Consider the following 23,269-nt stretch of genomic DNA (forward strand, 5'->3'; position numbering starts at 1 on the left):
AGTCAGGGAACTTTGGCATGCCTACAACAACCTGAAGGGTATCAATAATATCGCTGATCCATGGGGTGAAGTTACATCATTGCATATGAATTAGTATGTGGTGGAAAGGGTGGCTCAAGTGTCAGCGAGCAGAGAGAATTTCATGATACTGTCCCCAAAGTTCAGTGTGAAATTATCGCCTTGATGCAAGAAGTTGGCTTTGATGAAGTGGAGGAATTCCTGGTGGAATTGCTCGAGTGTCATGAAGGGATGCCCAATGAAGATTTGATGCACTTAGAGAGTTAATGAGCTGAAGAAAAGCGCACTGAACATCACCCCCTTGAGTTTATTTAACAAAGCGTCCGTCAAGAGCTTTCCAACTTATCAAAGAGATAATGGAAATCTTCACCGAGGATGATCCAAACAGAGTGCACAGTTCCTAACTGCATGGAGATTAATGATGACATTAACTGCTACAAGGAGATCTATCAGAAGGAGAAAAAGCTGTCCAACACTCCTGGAGTAAATTTTTTTAAAGGTTGTAAACAATCCTGGCCCTTTATCCCAATAACTTCACCACACGCCACTCAGGCCCCACAACCACTGGTGGTGAGATGGACCTACAAAGAGGTCCTAACTGGCATCTCTACCAGGAGACATTGTGACTGGTTTGATAAAAAAATGATTAATATCAACAGCAAAACCCTGGAAACATGGACCATTTTCCACATCTTGGGAGCCACCTCTTGTCAATGGCGGGCATAGACGGCAAAATTCACATTACCTCCAATGTGCCAGGGCAGCCTTCAGCCGACTGAGATGTCCTCACAGTATCTCTGAAGAGGTCAAACATCCCCACCAACTCATGTGCAGTTCTGGCTTGTAACCAACCAAAATGGATAAGGTTCATTCAGAACCTACAATCAGCTCATCCACCCAACCCTGCAAGCAAGTCAACCCCATTCCCAAGGGACTGCCTAAGAAGAAAGATGACTGGTGAGTGTAATTTAATTTTATGCCTTATTTTCTTTCATAAAATACAATAAATGACTAAATACAAGTTACATCAGCTAGGAATGCACAGTACTAAACATTGTGTTATTGTGTTGTTGGATTGCTGTAGTTTTAATAACTCCCAAAGACTGTTAGTTGCAAACACTAACTTCATTGTAACACACTTATCGTTATGAGAACACTCCTTTACACTAGCTTCTTTCCATGTTGCTATTTCCTAGACACTCAGATTATAGAATATATGTCACTTCCCTCTATGACATCACAGACTATTGCAGTTAACCCTAGGGGGACTTAATCTAACATACTCCATTAAACAGTATAGCACCTTTTACATTGGTTTTTCTGACAGAATTGTCTGAAAGAACCTAATTCCAGCTTTAACATTGATTCTAATGGGAACCCCCCCCGATTCACTTAGTTACAATTTTCAAGAAAACCACCAAGATTTTAAGTGAGTACACAGTGTCCATTTTTCACCTAAAGTTTGGAGACCAGAATACTGTAGCTGTAGCCTAACCAAAGCTTTATAAATATTCAGCATAACTTCCCTGCTTTTGTATTCAATACCTCTGTTTATGAAACCGAAGATCCCATGGGCTTTGCTAATTGATATATATGTCCAAGTTGGGGTGCAATGTGATGGAAGGGAATTTGGAGGTGGTGGTGTTCTCAGTCACCTGGTATCCTTGTCGTTCTAGGTGGTGGAAGGTGGGTTTTGAAGGTAATGCTCAAAAAGCTTTAAGAAGTTGCTACAATACATCCTATAGATAACACTCCAGTAGATGTTTAGACTAGTAGGTGAGGTGATGATTAGTGGATTTCCTTCAATGTTGAAATACAGAATATTCTATCATACCTCCGATTTGCACCTTGTAGGTGCTGGGGAGTTAGGTGGTGATCTACTCGCTGCAGAGTACCCAGCCTCTTCTAGTAGCCTCAGCATTTATATGGCTGGTCCAGCTCATTGTCCAACTTCGCCCCTGTTCTCTCGCATGTGCCACCATTACTTAGAGAATTCTATAACATCCATTGCTCACAATCTTCAGCATTGGGGTTGGGAGCTTTCCTGATGGCTGTTTGTTCATGGTTGTGAGTTGCCAAGCTATTAAGGACCAAGGTGGCGTCAGGTTTGGTTCCTAGTTGCTGCTAAGTTTGTTGCCATTAGGCCTCAGAGCCTAAGAATTGGCAAGGAGGGAAAATAAACAGTACCTCCTCCCGCTTACTAAAGCGCTACATCTAATGAAAGTGTGTGTATGGGATGTCAGGAGAATGGCAGAATTAGGCTTGTGCCTACTGTGCTCGAACGCTGGCATTTACTTTGTAAAAGAAGGAAGAAAAGTTCCAAGAAGAAGAATGGTAAAAAGCACGTTAAATAAATTCCCAAGACCAGGATAATTAAAACAGATAAAAAGCAGTGTGCCCGACACAGCTCCAAATATTTCCCATGGAAACTCATTGGTGAAAGAAGTTCACACACAGCAGGGCATTCCAGCCCCTTTTATAGCAAGTAGTCAGTCAGTTTGTCTGAAGGCATGTCTAAAGAGAGATGCCAAACCATTCAGTTCAAATACAAACATGTGGTTTGAATGTTTATATGTTTGATTTTCAGCTTAACAGACTGTTATTTAAATCCACGAGACCCAGGGAACAGTTCTTAAAATTTACATGCAAATTGTATTCAGTAGAAACTATTAATTACACTTTACACAGCCGACACAGCAGAGGTTAATCTCACATGTTTCTCAGGCAACACGTGTCAACATGTTTGACTCCAGTATATGAAAAACATCTGTCTGAAAGAGAGTTGATGAGATAAAAGCAAAAAACTGCGGATGCTGGAAATCCAAGACAAAATCAAAAATACAAAAATACCTGGAAAAACTCAGCAGGTCTGGCAGCATCTGCGGAAAGGGACACAGTTAACGTTTCGAGCCCAAATAACTGTTCAACAGAACTAAGTAAAAATAGAAGAGAGGTGAAATATAAGCTGATTTAAGGGGGGGGAGGATGGGACAAGTAGAGCTGGATAGACGGCCAGTGATAGGTGGAGATAACCAAAAGATGTCACAGACAAAAGGACAAAGGGGTGTTGAAGGTGGTGATATTATCTAAGGAATGTGCCAATTAAGGGTAGAAAGCAGGACAAGCAAGGTAACAGATAGCCCTAGTGGGGGTGGGGTGGGGTGAAGGAATCGAAAAAGGCTAAAAGGTAGAGATAAAACAATGGATGGAAATACATTTAAAAATAATGGAAATAGGTGGCAAAAGAAAAATCTATATAAATTATTGGAAAAAAAGGGGGGGGGGTCGGAAAGGGGGTGGGGATGGAGGAGAGAGTTCATGATCTAAAATTGTTGTGCGTTCCTCTCCACAGATGCTGCCAGACCTGCTGAGTTTTTCCAGGTATTTTTGTTTAAGTGTTGATGAGAGTTAGCTAAACTTAGTAACTTTGGTCAGAAAAGGGATAAAAAGTAAAGTATAGTTTTGCATAAAAGTTAGAAATTATTTTCTGTTATAATGTTGAGTTCCTCGAAGATTAATGACCCCTGAAAAAAACCTGGCATGCAACTGCCACTATTAACTTGCTCTATTATTGTTTAATTAATATATTTGTTGGGCAACACCTATTACAAAGGTCCAATATAAGTGTTACCCAAAGGCAAGAAAAATCCCAGGAACATAGGATATCAGGAGAAGCAGAGATATTGTACAAAAGGGATCTATGTTTTTCTTCTGTGCAAGCTATGAATTTTACCTAAATATCAGAGCAAGGGAAAACACTCCCTCAGATACAGGGACTAATGCTCACCTTCACAAGTAGCCAGTAAAACAGTAAAAATTAAACATAACACCTTGCACAGAACTTAGCGTGGTCAGCTTCATTGCAATATGACTAGAAGTATCTTCCTCCATATTTGTCATTGATTTCATTGGGTCTTAATTTTAAAAAGGTTTTGTAGTGAAATGGTTTCATAGGCTGTGTTCTTGAAACAGAAATTCTGGGGGGGGTGGGGGTGGTGGTTGGAGTTGGGAGGACTGGGGAAGGAGTTTCATAATTGGCATTCCTGGCTGTGACATTATTTCTGAGAAATTAGACAATGGCATAGGTGCTAAGGAAATGGAAGTTAATTGGGAGATGAGATTTCAGCCTTTGGTCAATCTTCAGTTCTATGAAAGCAGAAGAGAGAACAGAATTGGATTGGGGTGTTTAAGTTGACTGAAAAGGACTAATATTGTAAAGCTGTGCCTGAACATCTCAGATTCTCTGCAGAGCCGAGTTGTTTCTATCAAAGCCTATCATACCATTGACCAGGATGATTTAAGTGGTAGGATGAAAGAGACTCAAAATCTAGCCATCAGGACTGTCGTGACCCAGGAGTGAGAGGTTCCACAGAAATACGCTGCGTTGGAGATAAGGTTGTCTGTGGATCTCAGAGGGAGCAGAGCAGTTGTTGGAGGCTACTTGAGGGTTAGACCTGGCACGAGGATGAATGGCTGTACCCACTGGAGTGCTGGGAAGGACTTTGGGGATCACTTAGTACCCAGTGCTGACTTGAGGAACGTGAGAGATTAACCTGCTGTATCAGCTATTTCAAGTGTAGTTTATAGTTTCTACTGAACACAATTTGCCTGTAAATTTATGTTTAATCTATGTTGATTTTAGTTTACTGTAACAATTGAAGTTTCTTAAAAAGGGAAATCCTGTCCCTTGGGATTTATTCTATTGAGGTATTTTTTGGAATGTTTGATTCTTCATGTTACTGGTCTCCATAGGGATTTTAACAGTTTACATGTAGAATTTTTATCAAACACTTTCTCAAAATCCAAGTATCCGATTGATAGCCTCGTTCCATTAATTAATTACGTGCCAAAACATTTCATTTGAAGTGTGGTTTAATCTATTGCTTCTAAATCTTTGTTGACTGGATTTTATGCTTTTTGCACTCTTCAGCTGAGCACAGATCCTATGAAGTGTTACTTCAGGAATCCAGATTATATTGGAAATTGATCATGATATACGAAACAAAAAAAAACAGGGATAATCTTGGAAATGTACATGTTTACAGGTTTTTTGAATTTATTTTGTCCCAAGTTTTAAAGGAAATAAAACTTTTCCCTCTTTTTCCTTCACTCTGGACAGCATGTGTCCCGAGCATGCACCTCCCTCCAACTTGACAGGTTACTGGCCTGTTCACCAATACTGTTGTACACTTGACCACTGGGAGACATGCATGCAGTCTGAAGTAATTAATTGTCACATTTTTCTTGGCTATATGTGGAGAAATTCCATGAAAGAATGACCAAGGATGTGCAGAAATCATGTACATTTGTGCCATGGCCCAAGCATTGCACCATCTCTAACTTTTCATTATTAATAATTAATCACTTAAGTTAGCAAATCTTGTCCTCTTCAAGTACTTACCTGTTTTCAATAAGCAGAATGCATCTTTAGGAGTGTGGTATTCACCTGGTATTTGTTTGGAACTAGCATTTGTGCTCAGGTTTAAATCTGCAAAACAAATGCAAAGATTTGTACAAATTTTGCATCAGTTTGTTTGCCCCATTCTCTTTCCCTATCTCGATTTATTACCACTTGCTCATCCTCACTCAGTGGCCTACATATGGACTGAAAAATGTTGACAGAAGTGATGACTCAAGCAGACTGAGTTAGCTTCTGCTAACTCTTCTCTTGGTCCAAATGCTCCTGGTGAGATGTCTCCTAGTGTTATACAGAGAGATGAATAAAACTTATCCAACTGCAGCAAATTATTTCTCATAGTAATTTTGGTCAAGAATAACCTAGTATAAAGATGCTCAAGAGTATTTGCTTTAACATTTCGGCCGGTTCAATTTCCTCTGATGTATAACAAGACTCCCAATCAGAACAAAGTTGGTACATAAATATGATTTAATGGGTGCATTACAATTATAATAAAACTCGACATTTCACAAAATTCAACATATCACAATAAATCAGTTGGCCACAAGGCAAGCTATTTTTCATCTGATGGAACCACAGGCTAAAGTACTGAACATCTGCAATCCTTCAATACTCTCATTTTATTTGATGTTAAAATTGATGTGCACTTCCTTATTTTAGAAATAGAGCAAAAACTCCCTCAGATGCCTCAACAAATCTTAATAACGAAACCAGAGAGGCTGGAATGTTCCCAGGTTTGATACCAGATCTGTGCAGTTAGGTAACCTCAGCTGGCCGGGGCACCTATAGGGAAAACAAATCTTCCAAAATGCACTTGTGATATCCACTTTGGTTAGATAGCCTGGTAATGGTCAATGCTCAAGATCACACAAAAAAACAAGCGACCCAAGCGCATATAACACTCAGGTAAGAACATCCCAGCAAGGAGAGGGGAGAAGACAGGCTGAAAAAGAATTGGGGAACAAAAGGCTGAGCGAATTCCCAATTGCTCAGCAAATTCAGCCAGTGAGTCGAGCCATCGGGCTGGGTTTTACAGGGTGTTGTGGTCCCAGACAACCTGGCTAAAAAGTTGCTGACGAGGCCACCCATTAGAGTGATGGTTTCCCCACAGCAATTTAACATTAGGAGCAGAGTAAATTGCTTTAAGATAAGGTTTCCAACCCTATCTTGGAAAGGAATTCCCTCCTTAGAGAGCTACCAGCCAATCAGATGGCCGGCAGCTCTGGAGTCACAGCAACCTCAGGCAGGAGCAGTGGCCACCGCTGGGGCTGCAGCCAGTCCTGACAGATAGCAGCCCACACTCCAGTAAGTCCAGGCAATCACCACAGCCATGCTGGCAGGCCCCTGCCAAGGTGGGTGGGGGGAGAAGATGGCATGGGGAGCCAGGTTTGAGGAGTTGGGGAAGAGAGTAAAGGGGGAAAGATGACCCTTTGGGGAGGAGTGGTGCCTCTGATGGTCACCAGGGATGCACAGAAGGAGGTTCCCCCGCCTTGTCTGACACCAACCCACACAGCTGAAGGGTAAAATAGTGGCAGAGCAGGATGAGGCCAATAATTGGCTCAAGCGCAGATAGTCTGCCTGATGCCTCCACTACCAGCCACCAATCACCCCCCACCTCTGTCATAAAATTTGAGATGGGTTGCAGGCCATGCGCTTAATTCTATGAACCCCCTGCCCCTCCTGCCTTCAAACCTGTGGGCAAGGGGAAAATAAAATACAGCTCATAGAGCCAAAGTAGAAAGATTCCAGGTCCAGTACCTGGTACATGTGGAGTTCGTTAGCTAAATTAATATAATTGCTTTTCATTAGGAAGAGAGGAGAAAGGCCAAGGTGGTGGACACCTCCTCAGCCCAGTCCCAATACACTGAATCCAAGTTAAAGTTGGGACTGGGGTTAAGAGTAAATCCCCGATATATTTCAAAGATGCGGAAGAAATGATGTGGAACTAAGCATTGGTCACTTCCTTCTTAAATTTGTGTTTTTGGGGAGATGGGGATGGAAGGAGGACTTGACTTTTTAAAATGTAGCCGAGTATATCCCATTCATCTTTACAAGTGAATTTTGTAAACTACTCCCAGCAGGGAGCCTCGATAATTAGGAGCTCAGGTCAAGAGTACGTGTACAGGTCTATGTACTCGGTTTGTGGTGCTCCCAAATGTTCATACCATTCAAACTGCTTGTTACAAATCCAAGGAACTGAGACCCATGCAGAATCTCAGCCTTTGGCTAGTCACTCTGCTATTTCTTTTATATTAACTCAATGATATCTCGGCAACACATCATTTGGGGCTCTGGACGGCACCAACAAAATAAACTATTTACCCTCTGAAGACAGAAACCCCCCACCCTCCCACACACACAATCATCACTTCCCTATTCTTCATATGTGCACTGTTACATCCACAAGTTCCCGAGAAGGGGGCCAAGCCAATGCGATTGGTTCAAGGTGAAGTACTTCATCACTGGAAGAAAGAGAAACCTAAACACCTGACGCTGTAGAAATACAGACAGGTAATTCCCAACGCTCGTACCTGGCTTGTCAGTGTAGAAGTGCTGTTCTGGCTGCTGGAGGGTACTTGCAGGTAATTTAGTTGGCATTGATTCAGCTACAATATTCTCCTGATCAGAAAAAAAATTGTAATATTCATTACTGTTTTTGCCAAATTCTGTAATATAGAATCCTTATGTTACATCAAATACAACCAGAAATATACCCTCCAAAGTTGAAACAGAGCTGACAGTGTTTTCATGGTGTGAGAAAGAACTTGAAGGGAAATCCTTCACCATTTAGCTTAATTTTCCACGTTGTTCAGAAGCATGCAAGAGTATAGCTCAAACCAGGCACCGGGGTGGGGTGGGGTGGGAGAGCAGGCATGGAGAAGGAGGTCATTCAAGTTCATAAAAGAAAAGAATGTGTTTATAGAATGCAATAAAAAATGCACCTGCCATAAATATCAAACATCTCAAAGCTACTAATATAATTAATTCAAAACAAAAACAAAAATACCTGGAAATACTCAGCAGGTCTGGCAGCATCTATGGAGAGGGACACAGTTAAACTGTGTCCCTCTCCATAGATGCTGCCAGACCTGCTGAGTATTTCCAGGTATTTTTGTTTTTGTTTTGGATTTCCAGCATCCGCAATTTTTTGCTTTTATAATATAATGAATTATCCAAAACACAAACATGACAGAACAGCAATTCCTGTAAGCAATTGATTGTTGTTTTTAAAAGTGGTAACGGTCGAATACTGTGCAGGATCCCTGCTATTCTGCACATGGTGGGAGTTTCCTCTAACATTTCTGCTGGTTATGATCACCAAGTTGCAGACCTCATTGCCTCTGGTGTCACTGCCACGCAGCGCATTACACAGGGAGTTCACCTCCTCCTTTTCCATAGTTTAGGCCCCAACAAACTGCTACTGGTTGTTTTGCAAACCCCCACCCTGACCATGCCCTCCCAAAACAAATTACGAGTAAGCAGGATTGTAAGAAGGAACCAAATACTTTTTGGAATTGTTCACCTGAACTCTCATTTACTGTTTGTTTTTATTCATTCACACGACTGGGCAACACTGACAAGGCCAGCGTCTACTGTCCATCCCTAACTGTCCTTGAAAAAACAGTGGTGAACCACCTTGACAACTGTGTTGATTTGTTAAGCCATTTCCAAGGGCAATTAAGAGTCAACCACATTGCTGTGGGTCTGGAGTCACATATAGGTCGGACCAAGTAGGACAGCAGGTTTCCTTCCTAAAAGGATGTTGGTGAACCAGATGGGTTTATATGACAATTCAGTCATTACGTGGTCACCATCACTGACACTAGCTTATAATTCCAGGTTTATTGAAATAACTAAATTTAAATTCTACAGCTTCCATGGTGGGATTTGAACTCATCTGTGGATGATTAGTCCTGGCCTCTGGAATATGAGTCCAGTAGCATATTCCCTATGCAACTGCTTCCTAAATTTTAGCTGCAGAGGCAGGACAAAAGTAACTTTCAAAACTTACTAACTAAAATAATAAATTTGGAAAAGAAGATAGGAATAATTCAATAACACCTTCTAAAGATCTAGGTTAAATATTTCCAGAAACATAGGAGCAGGAGAAGACCATTTGGCCCCTTGAGCCCTCTCTGCCATTCAATTAGATCATGGCTGATCTTCTATCTCAATGTCATTTTCCTGCACAACCCCCATATCCCTTTATGTCTTTAGTATCTAAAAATCTATTGATCTCTGTCTTGAACATGCTCAATGACTGAGCCTCTACAGTCCTCTTGGGTAGAGAATCCCAAAGATTAACCATTCTCAAAGAAATTCCTCCTCATCTCAGTCCCAAATGGCTTGTCCCTTATCCTAAGGCTGTGTCTGCTGGTTCTAGACCCCTCCCCCCACCACACCCCCAAAGCAGAAGAAACATCCTTCCCTGACTCTACCTCATTGAACCCTATAAGAATTTTATATGTTTCAATGAGATTGCCTCCCATTCTTCGAAACTCTAGAGAATACAGGCCCAGTCTCCTCAATCTCTCCTCAGGACAATCCTGTCATCCCAGCAACCAGTCTGGTGAATCTTCGTTGTACTCCCTCTATGGCAAGTATAGCCTTCCTTAGGTAAGGAGCCCAAAACTGTACACAAGAATCCAGGTAAGAGTTACAAGCACAAATCAGTTTGAAGTGTGCAATATATTACCGATTACAGAGAATAAGCCGGGAACAGAGCACGGTTCAGAGCTAAACATTCCAGACTATAGGATCTTTCAAGAGATCAAGGCAAGTGGGAAAACAGGAGTAACAGTTTTGGTCAAGAAGCCATTCAACTGCTAAAGGTGGTGCAGAGAATAACTACAAATTTAAGCCTCATCCAAGGAGTTTTCTAGAAGGAAGGACTGTAGAAACATGGAAAACTCAAGAAACAACCACAAGGGGGAACTTTTATACAAGTAAATGTAGAACACTGCTTCCACAGAAGCTAACTTCTGACAGTAGGTAAAAGAGGAACAGGCTCAAACTGCAAAAGGCCAGATTAGGGTTGTTTTCCAGAAATGCTTCTTTATCCATCAAGGTAGGGTAATGCAGGTTAAAAACCTAACAACCATTTAGGAAACAATGATAGGAAACTGTTCATGGCTTTCTGTCCGCAAGCATTACCCAGGCCTCCCTGCCGCTTGCCATTTCAACACTCCACCCTGCTCTCATGCCCACATGTCCGTCCTTGGCTTGCTGCATTGTTCCAGTGAAGCTCAACGCAAACTGGAGGAACAGCACCTCATCTTCTGACTAGGCACTTTACAGCCTTCCGGACTGAATATTGAGTTGAACAATTTTAGATCACGAACTCTCTCCTCCATCCTCACCCACTTTCCGATCCCCCCCGTTTTTTTCCAATAGTTTATACAGATTTTTCTTTTCCCAACTATTTCCATTATTTTTAAATATATTTCCATCTATTGTTTTATCTCTACCTTTTAGCCTATATCGATCCCTTCCCTTCACCCCACCCCCAATAGGGCTATCTGTACCTTGCTTATCCTGCTTTCTACCCTTAATTAGCACATTCCTTAGATAATATCACCACCTTCAACACCTCTTTGTTCTTTTGTCTATGACATCTTTTGGTTATCTCCACCTATCACTGGCCCTCTATCCAGCTCTACTTGTCCCACCGCCCACCCCAAACCAGCTTATATTTCACCTCTTTTCTATTTTTACTTAGTTCTGTTGAAGAGTCATACGGACTCGAAACGTTAACTGTGTTCCTCTCTGCAGATGCTGCCAGACCTGCTGAGTTTTTCCAGGTATTTTTATTTTTGCTTTGGATTTCCAGCATCTGCAGTTTTTTGCTTTTATGCTCATGGCCTTTTTTGAACAGGAAAACGGAATGCCCTGCTTATCTGTTTGTCTAGTAGTTGCAGGATTAATTGTGTCATTGTGCACACGGTTGGTTTATGAACATTCTGTTAGAAAAAGAGCGAAAAATGAGCTTCCATACAATTTGCAAAGAACAATTACTTCTAATGCTGCAGTAATACAGTGGTTGGCAGTGAAATTTCAGTGAAGATTTTGGACTGATATAGGTGGATAGCAATTATACTGTTTGTGTGTGGGGCTGAGGGTTGCACTCCCCTTCCCCCTAGAAGTCTTCCATAGCCAACAATTACCTGCTGCGTTGCTCCAAGCTGTGCTTCAGATGACCATGCTACAACTAACCGAAGCCCATGTATCCATTACTCATCGATTCTGGAACCCTTCAATATTTGTCAAGACAGTTCTGCCCGCAATGCTTACAAACAAACATTCTTGGATCTAAATTTCAAACACTTTAAACTGATTTCTCCCCTCTAGAACATGACAACTCCTTGCCGAGTAACATTCCACAGCCCACCTCTGGCAGAGCAGCCAACCAGCCATCGTTTATATTGACAGCGACTGTCAATGGCATATCCCACCACTGAGGCACAAAGAAGAGTCCAACTGTCATACAAACTGTATACACACACCCCTGTCACGAGGGGTTGCTGTAATAGTGAAACTCTGGCCAAACCAAACCAAAGAGAGGTCAGTGGTAGGGCAACCTGTCTTGGCCTCAAGCAAGACCAGCTAATTCAGCAGATAGCAGGCATCAAGCTAGGAGCTCGTGGGCCTGTGCCTTTCACCCAGCCACTGGGGACTGCTCTGCATGTGGTCTTAAGCTTGCAGTTCTGTTCCTGAATCAGCCAGGTCAAATTTAGTGTCAGAACACATCAGAACCTTTGAGCTGGAAGGAGCTGTTTTCAAAGCTCCTCACTGTTTTTAAAAAAAAGGGCACAGGCAAGAGAAAGGGTCAAGGTGCAAATAAAAAAGTTGTTCCACTTTTCAGCTTCCACTTTCATGTGTATCTTGTTCAAGCATGCCACAGAGCAAAGCTGTTAAATGGAGACATTTAGCAGGGGAGAAATGAAATGAAAACATTTGTCAAGACGGCAGAGCATTACTGTGTTTGCACAATTACCACAAGAGTGATGGATTGTCATGCTCTCTTGGAGGTTAAATGATCTTAGATTAAACCTTTAGAAGCGACGCCAAGAAACAAGGCAACTTTTGTTCACGAAGCCAAACATTAAACAAGAGAAAGCTGTAGTGAAGTTCATTTTTCCAAACCTAAAACTCGACCCAATGTTTAAAATAATAGAGATGTATACATCCACCTAAAGCCAGGGTTCCCAACTGGGGAAATCTAAACTGCAATTGAAGTAGATAGAGGAGTAATTTTAATTCTGGTTGACTGGCAAGCAAATAGAGGAAATAGAGCTATTCAGTCAGGTGTTGGGATGTCATTCAAAGTATCTCAGTCTGCCTACAAGGTGACGACAGGGGATATACATCATATTGCAACCTCGCTCACAAATTGGTACCTCTGAAACAACATCCTTGAAAGTGTCATTGATATAAGTCTTGTATTGTTAGCCTGTATTGATGCATGAGAGCCTCCAAAGTGAAGAGGTCTGCAAAAGTTAGATAATTTATTTATTTATTCCCTGTAGAAAGTACTTTTGGTGAGTGGTTTCGTATAACGTTCGGATAGAACTGAGTTAAGGATGTTGGTTTCAAATCAAAATGCAGCAGTAAAGAATGAAAATTCCTAAACTTTTATTAAATTAACTGATCCAAGGAAAAATAGAACAAAATAATTCTGAGATAAAATTCTATTCTTTGAGAAACTTCAGCTTCCTGTGTGTTTAGATGCTCATTAGGTAGGTTTTGCAGGACTTGACATGCAGCTTAGTCGAACATGCATTTGGCCTACAGCCTGGTGTGCGATTGGTGGAATAGCTTGCAGTCTGGGGCTGGATGATTTAGCGTCCTTGACAGACACCGGCTCCAGGCATCACCTGAACTGGAAGCCACCGCGATTTAAGTTCACACTTTTATTTCCAACGTCAATTTCAATTTAATTGCAGAGGACGTCCTTGGTAACTCTATCTAGTTTGCAAGCTGTGTTATTCTACTTAAACCTTTCTTAAGAAAGACAGCAGCAAACAGAATGTGTGGTCTTTCAGCTGGAGACTCACGCTGAAGTATTGCACAACAATGGTGCTGCATTCCAGAGTCATCAGGCATTTTTACAAGGAAGAAAGAGGAACAAAAGCAAACCTCACTCAAACTTCTGTGCAATCTGCCATTAATCTGAAACAAAGCTCCCTCAGAGTTCATAACTTATTCAAGTCTAGGCAACTCCAGGAAGAATTGCCTCCCCAAAAAGTTTCCAAAGCTGATTTTTCATGACTAAGTGAAAGTGATAGATATTCCTGTGATGCCTAGATAAAGGCTAAATACTGTGGATGCTGGAAATCTGAAACAAAAACAAAAAGTGCTGGAAAAACTCAGCAGGTCTGACAGCAGCTGTGGAGAGAAAGACAGAGTTTTGAGTCAGACCTGCTGAGTTTTTCCAACACTTTTGGTTTTTGTTCCTGCCATGCTTGTTGAAGCGTGACAAGCATTCCTACTCACTTGATTACACTTTTATGAGGGAAATAAAGAAGGGCATTGCACAAGTAGTGCAAAAAGGAGAAATATTACCCCTCCCCCCAGCCACAAAATACCCAGTTAACCTCTTGTGCCCAATGTGAATGGTGAAAACAAGGGGTTAAAACAGCAGCAGACAGGTGCAACAAAATAATAATCTCACAAGAAAGGTGGCACAGTCTAATGTTATTTCCCACAATAATTCACCACCATTTCTACTGTGAGGTTTCAGGAGGTGTGAGGCCTTCTGTGCAGTCAGGTGAGGGCCTCACAAACATTCAAAAGGTCAGGGTCCAATAACCAAAATCTCTGAAATATTGACTACCCAGATGATTCCCCAATTGGCTGTTTCGTTTACAGGAACAATTAGACCACACAACTGGATGCACTGTCCTCAATGAGCCCTTGCTAGAATTCCCAAATACAGGCTCACCCTTTTGAAATGAGTGCATCAGGGATTTGGGCCTACTCCCAACAAGATAGCAAGTGAACAATGTGGAAAGGCATTCTGCATTCCCTTAATATTCTTGTACTTTTCGCCACAAGGAAGCTTTAGATGAGGAAAGGGCCACCAAACATTGTCATTAATGACATAAGAAGCATTGTCCTCATCCACATACATCCATGTTTTTGGACTTTTCCCACAAGTATCTGAATAATAGAGGAGGCCTTTCCTCCAATTCACAAGACAGACCGTCACAGAATTTTACCATCCACTGCAGATTATCAATGGACCACTTCTGGATTGGGAGCAGCTTTATCTTCAGTCAGCAGCCACTTCCATTGGTTATATTTTTGGAAGGAGAAAAAAGAGCACCTGCCTATTGTAAGCTTTGGTGTGGGGTGGGGGTGTTCAGAAGGTGGGAGGTGGTCAGATGGAAGAGAAAAGTTAAAAAAAAGAGTATGTTGGGGGCCCAAGGTGAAATGTAGCAGTAATGACCCAACTCAATACAAATTGAGCTTACAACCTTCTTGTTCTATGTCATCATCTTCCAGTGTAATGGAAATTCAAGAGCTAAATATAGTAGTAATACAGCATAATAATAATTCCGACAACTCAACATTTATCATCTGCATTCAACCTGGAAAACTAACAAGAACTGACACCCCCCCAACCTCTGAACCCCACTCCCCTCCCCCACCTCTGAACCCCCCTCCCCTTCCCCTGTCACCAAAACAAGGCCTCTGGTCACTCCCTCCATTTCCCCGTTGAGGCCTGGTGTTGACAGCCTACCTGCCCGACAGCCTCTCACCCTGGCTACAGCCAGAAAGCAGAGGGAAAGGAACGTTCATCAGGTTCCGTCATTAAACCCGTTCTTCTGGGTTTCCTGAGAACTCAAATAAGCACGCCCGCTCCCTCTCCCTCCGCCTTCTAGCTAATACCCAAGCTCTCTATCACTTGCTTGGTGCTGGCTACGAACAGCCAGCTGACTGATTTGACATATATTTACCAGGGCCGTAAACAAAGGAGTCACAATAAAAATCCAATAGGTAATTTAGAAGGAGCTTCTTAATGCAGAGAATGGTGAGAATGTGGAACTTGCTATCAGGAGCAGTTGAAACAAATAGTATAGACATATTTAAGGGAAAGTTAGGTAAACACAAGGGAGGAAGGACCAGAACAATATGTTGATTGGGTTAGGTGAAGGAATCTGTAAGGATGATGGGGTGGAACACAGATCCTGGCATGAACTAGTTGGGCTGAATGGCCTGTTTCTGTGCTTTTAATTATACATAATGCAGATGCTTGATTGGTGGCCAAGACTGACCTGGTGGAGTAAAGGTCTGATGCATTAGTGGCTTTCATGCCTATGGGAACCACCACTTCTGTAATTCAAGCTACCTTTATGTCTCCCTCCCAGAGATTGGAAAACTTTGTGACAGGCTACCTTGTGAAGAGGGGGCTTCCCCTGTGATGCCCAGGAAGGGAGTGCCTGGGTCAGTAATGCACGTACTGATGTAAGTAATGTTTAACACGTGAGGGATAATATCTGGACTTCCTGAAAACACTCAATATCCTCAAAATCTAATGGAATCATTGGAACCCCCACAAAATGTTTTCCATGAACCAGTTTTGCTGATACAAGTGGAATAGATGACTATGTGGGGGGTAGGATTAGTAAGTTTGCGGACGACACAAAGATTGGCTGGGTGGTTAACAGTGAGGTTGAGTGTCTTGGGCTACAGGAAGATATAGACGGGATGGTCAAATGGGCAGATAAGTGGCAGATGGAATTTAACACTGCAAAGTGTGAGGTGATACACTTTGGAAGGAGTAATTTGACAAGGGAGTATTCAATGAACAGCATGACACTAGGACGTTCTGAGGAACAAAGGGGACTTGGCATGTGTGTCCATAGATCTCTGAAGGCGGAGCGGCATGTTAGTGGGGTGGTGAAAAAGGCATATGGGACACTTGCCTTTATCAATCGAGGCATAGATTACAAAAGTAGGGAGGTCATGCTGGGGCTGTATAGAACCTTGGTGAGGCCACAGCTGGGGTATTGTGTGAGGTTCTGGTCGCCACATTACAGGAAGGATGTGATTGCACTGGAGGGGGTGCAGAGGAGATTCGCCAGGATGTTGCCTGGGATGAGACATTTAAGTTATGAAGAGAGGTTGGATAGACTTGGGTTGTTTCGTTGGAGCAGAGAAGACTGAGGAGCGACCTGATTGAGGTGTACAAGATTATGGGGGGCATGGACAGAGTGGATAGGGAGCAGCTGTTCCCCTCAGTTGAAGGGTCAGTCACAAGGGGACATAAGTTCAAGGTGAGGGGCAGGAGGTTTAGGGGGGATGTGAGGAAAAACTTTTTTACCCAGAGGGTGGTGACGGTCTGGAATGCGCTGCCTGGGAGGGTGGTGGAGGCGGGTTGCCTCACATCCTTTAAAAAGTACGTGGATGAGCACTTGGCACGTCATAATATTCAAGGCTATGGGCCCAGTGCTGGTAAATGGGATTAGGTAGGTAGGTCAGGTGTTGCTCACATGTTGGTGCAGATTCGATGGACCGAAGGGCCTCTTCTGCACTCTGTGATTCTGTGAATAACAGCTCAAAAGAAGACAGCTGTAAGAAAATAAAGTGGAGACGATGGCATAGTGGTATCGCCACTGGGCCAGAGACCCAGGGTAATGCTCTGGGTACCTGGGTTCGAATCCCACTAGAGCAGATGGTAAAATTTGAATTCAGTAAAAATCCAGAATCAATTGTTCTTTAAAATCACATCTGGTTCACTAATGCCCTGGAAAGGAAATCTGCTGGACCCACCCAATGTGAAATGGCCTACCATACCATCTATCAAATTGCTACAAAGTCACAAAAAAGGAACGAAACAGGCCTAGGACAGGCAATTTCAGCCCTGTCGACCCTGCAATGTCCTCCTTACTAACAGCTGGGGGCTAGTGCCAAAGTTGGACAGGCTAGTCATGCTCACAGAATCATCTCTTACAGATAATGTCCCACACATCACCATTCTGTCCCACCAGGATAGACCTAACGGTGGCACAATGGTATACAGTCAGGAGGGAGTTGCCCTGGGGTCCTCAACATTGACTCCGGACCCCATGACGTCTCACGGCATCAAGCCAAACATGGAAACCACCTGCTGATTACCACGTACCGCCCTCCCTCAGCTGATGAATCAGTGCTCCCCCATGTTGAATACCACTTGGAGGAAGCACTGAGGGTAGCAAGGGTGCAGAATGTACTCTGGAAAGGGGTCTTCAATGTCCACACCCAAGAGTAACTCGGTAGCACCACTACTGACCGAGCTGGCCGAGTCCTAAATGACATAGCTGCTAGACTGGGTCTGTGACAGGTGGAGATGGAACCAACAAGAGGGGAAAACATACTTGACCTTATCCTCACCAACCCTGCCTGCTGCAGATGCATCTGTCCATGACATTATCGGTAGGTGTGACCATCGCACAGTTGTTATGGAGACGAAATACCGCCTTCACATTGAGGATGCTCTCTTTGTGCATACTCTCTTTGTGCATCACTACCAGCATGCTAAATGGGATAGATTTCGAACAGATTTAGCAACTCAAGACTGGGCATCCATGAGGTGCTGTGGGCCATCAGCAGCAGCAGAATTGTACTCAAACACAATCTGTAACCTCATGGCCTGGCATATCCCCCACTCTACCATTACCATCAAGCCAGGGGATCAGCTCTGATTCAATGAAGAGTGCAGGAGGGCATGTCAGGAGCAGCACCAGGCATACCTAAAAATGAGGTGTCAACCTGGTGAAGCTATAACACAGGACTACTTGCGTGCCAAACAATATAAGCAGCAAGTGATAGACAGAGCTAAGCGATCCCACAACCAACAGATCAGATCTAAGCTCTGCAGTCCTGCCACATCCAGTCGTGAATGGTGGCGAACATTTAAACAATTCACTGGAGGAGATGGCTCCACAAACATCCCCATCCTCAATGATAGAGGAGCCTAGCACATCAGTGCAAAAGATAAGGCTGAAGCATTTGCCACAATCTTCAGCCAGAAGTGCCAATTGGATGATTCATCTCAGCCTCCTCTGGAGGTCCCCAACGTCTCAGATGCCAGTCTTCAGCCAATTCAATTCACTCCACATGATATCAAGAAACGGCTGAAGGCACTGGATACTGCAAAGGCTATGGGCCCTGACAATATTCTGGCAATAGTACTGAAGTTCTGTGCTCCGGAACTCGCCGCGCCCCTAGCCAAGCTGTTCCAGTACAACTATAACACTCTTATCTACCCGGCTGTGTGGAAAATTGCCCAGGTATGTCCTGTACACAAAAAGCAGGACAAATCCAACCCAGCCAATTACCGCCCCATCAGTCTACTCTCGATCATCAGTAAAGCAATGGAAGGGATCATCAACAGTTCTATCAAGCGACACTTGCTTAGCAATAATCTGCTCACTGATGCTTAGTTTGGGTTCCAAAGGGCCACTCAGCTCCTGACCTCATTACAGCCTTGGTTCAAACATGGAAAAAATAGCTGAACTCCCAAGGTGAGGTGAGAGTGACTGCCCTTGACGTCAAGGCCATATTTGATCAAATATGGCATCAAGGAACCCTAGCAAAATTGGAGTCAATGGGAATCAGGAGGAAAACTCTTCGCTGGCTGGAGTCATAACTAGCCCAAAGGAAGATGGTTGTGGTTGTTGGAGGTCAGTCATCTCAGCTCCAGGACATCAGTGCAGGAGTTCCTCAGGGTAGTGTCCTCAGCCCAAACATCTTCAGTCCTTGACCAAATGCAGCAAGACCTGGACAATATCCAGGCTTGGGCTGACAAGTGGCAAGTAACATTCATGCCACACAAGTGTCAGGCAATGACCATCTCCAACAAGAGAGAATCTAACCATCACCCTTTAACATTCAATGGTATTACTATCACTGAATCCCGCAGTAACAACATCTTGGGGGTTACCTTTGACCAGAAACTGAACTGGACTTGCCATATAAATACTGTGGCTACAAGAGCAGGTCAGAGGCTAGGAATCCAGTGATGAGTAACTCACCTCTTGACTCCTCAAAGCCTGTCCACCATCTACAAGGCACAAGTCAGGAATGTGATGGAACACTCCCCACTTGCCTGGATGGGTGCAGCTCCCCCAATACTCAAGAAGCTTCACACCGTCCAGGGCAAAGCAGCCCACTTGACTGGAACCACATCCACAAACATTCACTCCCTCCACCACTGATGCACAGCAGCAGCAGTGTGTACCATTTACAAAATGCACTGCAGGAATTCACCAGGGGTCCTTTGACAGCACCTTCCAAAGCCACGACCACTCTAGAAGGACAAGGGCAGCAAATAAATGGGAACACCACCACCTGGAAGCTCTCCTCCAAGTCACTCACCATTCTGACTTGGAAATATATCACCGTTCCTTCACTGTCACTGGGTCAAAATCCTGGAACTCCCTTCCTAACAGCACTGTGGGTGTACCTACACCACAGGGACTGCAGCGGTTCAAGAAGGCAGCTCACCACCACCTTCCAAGGGCACTTAGGGATGGGGAATAAATGCTGGCCCAGTGACACCCGCATACCATGGATAAATTTTAAAAAAGGCTTGCATTGCATAAAAAATTGCCCTCAAGCACAAAAACAAATACATGTATAAAACGCAGAAGCAGTAAAATGAACTTTAAAAAAGTATGTTTCAATATTAAGTGACATTTTTAAAGAAATGTACTCATACGGATTGGGCCATCGCCACATCACAGCACCTATTCAAATGTGTAAGCTCTCTCCTGACAGGAGATGCAGTGAGGAAATCATTTAGATAAATTGCCAACATATATTGTGGCACAGTCGTCACAATGCAGTCTTTTTGCTGCACATTGAAGTGCACCATCCACTAGGCATGGTAGCCCAATTGCCAGATTCTAGTGTGTCCCTGCAACATGACAGAGATACTGAAGGCAAAAAGGTAACATAGCAGCTATTTGCAGCCAAAACAGTTTCCACTTGTCTCTAAACCTCCCCGGTTCTGGAGGTCAACAACCAAAGTGCTTCCCAATCTCTACTTGTGCATTGCACGGCCCTGTTGTTTTACAACATGCTTTTCTTTAAACCTGCCGTGACTAATTACCTTCAATTTTCTAGACAGTAATACCTTTCTTGTAACTCTAGAATAATGTGCTCATAATATGCCATTTTTCTGATCGTAAATCAGTCTCATCATTTCTTTATTTTGTCAGTTTAAGGACCCTCTCATTTGTTTTTCATCTTTCCAGCTAATTCATAACAGATGTCCGGAGCACCATTGTTCTGACACAACCCTTTTGGGCATGCCATTCAAACCAACTCTCATTTCAGTATTTAAGATGCAGGGTTCACATCTGTACAAAACTGTTAACTAATATTCAAAGATTCTGCTTTATTTCAACAATAACTTACATTTATATTGTGTTTTTAATGTATTAAACACACCAAGGTGTTTCACAAGATCATAAATGAAAAATTTTACACCAAGTCACATGGGGAGGTATGAGGACAGGTGAACGAAAGCTTCAGACTGGATTTTCAATATTGAGGCAGGTAGCTCAAGTCAGGAAATTTCCAGATTTCAGCAGAACTGCCTCTGTTTAAAGGGCCCCATTAGACTCAATTTTTGCTCTTGCGAGGCAAGGGCAAGATTGAGTCGGGTCTGTAAACCCAGGAAATGGATCGTAGGCAGCCACAGGGATGGGAAAGTGCCAAAGTAGATCAGTTGGAAGACCCAAGCCGGTTCTCTGAGGCTTTGTCCCTTTTATTTTCGAAGCTGTTAGGCCCACTAGCCCTCAACCACCACACAATCACACGCCTCATTGTACCATTTCATGCCTCCACAGCAACCCCCATGCCCTCTCACAAGCCCCATGGCCCCTTCATGTCAACTCATACCCCTCATCCACCCCCAAGTGTCCTCATACCCCCAAGCCACCTCCATGGCCACTCATTCGCCATGCACCATGGGCAGATCTCCACATTGAGATGACAAAAAAAACATTGAACAAGCTAACACAGCTCTCACTCACAAACTTCATAGCAGACAAAAATCTTCATTCATGAAACCCATTCAAAACTTTTAAACCTCAAGTGGTTAATCGCTTATTAAGCCAAAGTAACTTCTATTCAGATCCCACAAAGACAGCTAATTCTTTAATAGCCTATTTAGACTGTCAATCAAACTGTGAATTCAGAACCCCCTGCTGAGACAATTGCAGCTTTTGAAATTCACCCCGCTGAAGGCATGGTTGCCAGTGGTGCGATTCAAAATTGGTATGTGCAAAAGGCCAGAATTGGAGGAGTATGGAGACCTGGGAGGGTTGTAGGGCTGAAGCAAGTTACAATGGGAGGGAGGGGAAAGAATTAATGGAGGAATTTGAAAACATGGATGAAAATTTTAAAAATCGAGGCATCTCACCAGTTTCATTTATGGTTCCATTGACAGTGTTGTGTTATGAATTTTATTTTGCAATTGTTAAACACAACTTAACTCTAACATTTCAAATTCTGGAGCTATCAAACTGTCTGGGTAAATAATTTTACCCATTCATTTTGAAACTACTGTTTACTCTGCCAATTCTCTTTGTTCTCCATTCTAAATTCCACTGATGTGTCCTTCAAAAGAATAAGTTCACATAAGATCCAATTTTGCACAACTGAATTTCTCTTCTGTTTATATAACAGTGGCTGTACTTCAAAGCAGTTTATTATACATGAAGTACTTGGGACATTTGAGATCAAAAGGGTGGTAAGTAACTCAAAATTCTTGCTTTCATAATTACATAGGTGAATTTCTATGACTGCAAAACTACAATGAAAATAATGAAGTCATTATACCTGCAAAAATGTATTTCTACATAAAGTCATAAGCATATGAGGAAATGGCAAATAAAATCATATGCAAACTTGAGCATTAAGAGAAACAAAATATTGACTCTCAGGCATCTACTTAATTTCTCACCACAGTATAATTCGGATTTGAAACCACAGCCAGTGGAAATGTCCATTTCCCTCTGGCTACATTGCCAATACAGCCAATTACTCTCACTGTCTTGATTGAAAGTGAAGACAGCTGGCCCTGCAACTCATGTCGCCACATGGACTCTCATCATTCAGTCTCTGAGCTCGGGAGTATTGTTCATGAGGAGCGTTGTTGAATGATTCTATCATTAGGTACCCAAAAGTTATCAGTGAGCAGTCTTAACCTCCAGATACATTGGATAACAGGATCCTTTGTTTTAGAGATAATTTCCCATGTAGAATATTTCGCTGGTGCAGAATGCTTCTTCCCCTCCTCCACATCCAATTTTGGATTTCTTTCCTTTGCTTAGGTTCCCTCCACTCAAGAACTACAGCACAGGAGGCAGCCATTTGGCCCATCCTGTCCATGCCAGCTCTCAGAGCAAATCAGCTAGTGCCACTCCCCTGCCTTTCCCTCATAGTCCTGCAATTTTTTAAAATCTTCAGATAATTATCCAATTCCCTCAATGAAAGCCACAATTGAATCTGCTTCCACTACACACACAGGCACTGCACTCCAGATCCTAACCATGTGCTGCTTTCATGGTTTTCCTCATATCACCTCTGGTTCTTTTGCCAATTACCTCAAATCATTGCCCACTGGTTCTTGATCCTTTTGCCAATAGAACAGTTTCTCCCTACCTTCTGGGTCCAGACCCCTCATGATTTTGAGCACCTCTATCAAATCTCTCAGACCAACCCAGCTCCACCAATTTTTCCACATAATCGAAGTGTCTTACTCCTGGAATCATTCTCGTAAATCTTTTTTGCACCCTCTCTCTAAAGCCTTCCTGAACTGTGATGCCCAGAATCAGA

General features: G+C 42.9%; 1 protein-coding gene across 3 annotated transcripts in view; it reads right to left on the bottom strand.

Moving 5' to 3' along the window:
* reps2 (RALBP1 associated Eps domain containing 2) overlaps positions 1-23,269 on the bottom strand; it is a 229,505-nt gene that overhangs the window by 57,740 nt on the left and 148,496 nt on the right. For all 3 annotated transcript variants that reach the window (XM_041211190.1, XM_041211189.1, XM_041211188.1), the window contains 2 exons: positions 7,969-8,056; positions 5,420-5,506 (listed from right to left, as the gene is read on the bottom strand). In XM_041211190.1, the coding sequence (XP_041067124.1) occupies positions 5,420-5,506; positions 7,969-8,056 (175 nt within the window). The remainder of the gene's footprint in view (positions 1-5,419; positions 5,507-7,968; positions 8,057-23,269) is intronic.

This window comes from Carcharodon carcharias, chromosome 18 (assembly GCF_017639515.1).
Source record: "Carcharodon carcharias isolate sCarCar2 chromosome 18, sCarCar2.pri, whole genome shotgun sequence".
Lineage (NCBI taxonomy): Eukaryota > Metazoa > Chordata > Chondrichthyes > Lamniformes > Lamnidae > Carcharodon > Carcharodon carcharias.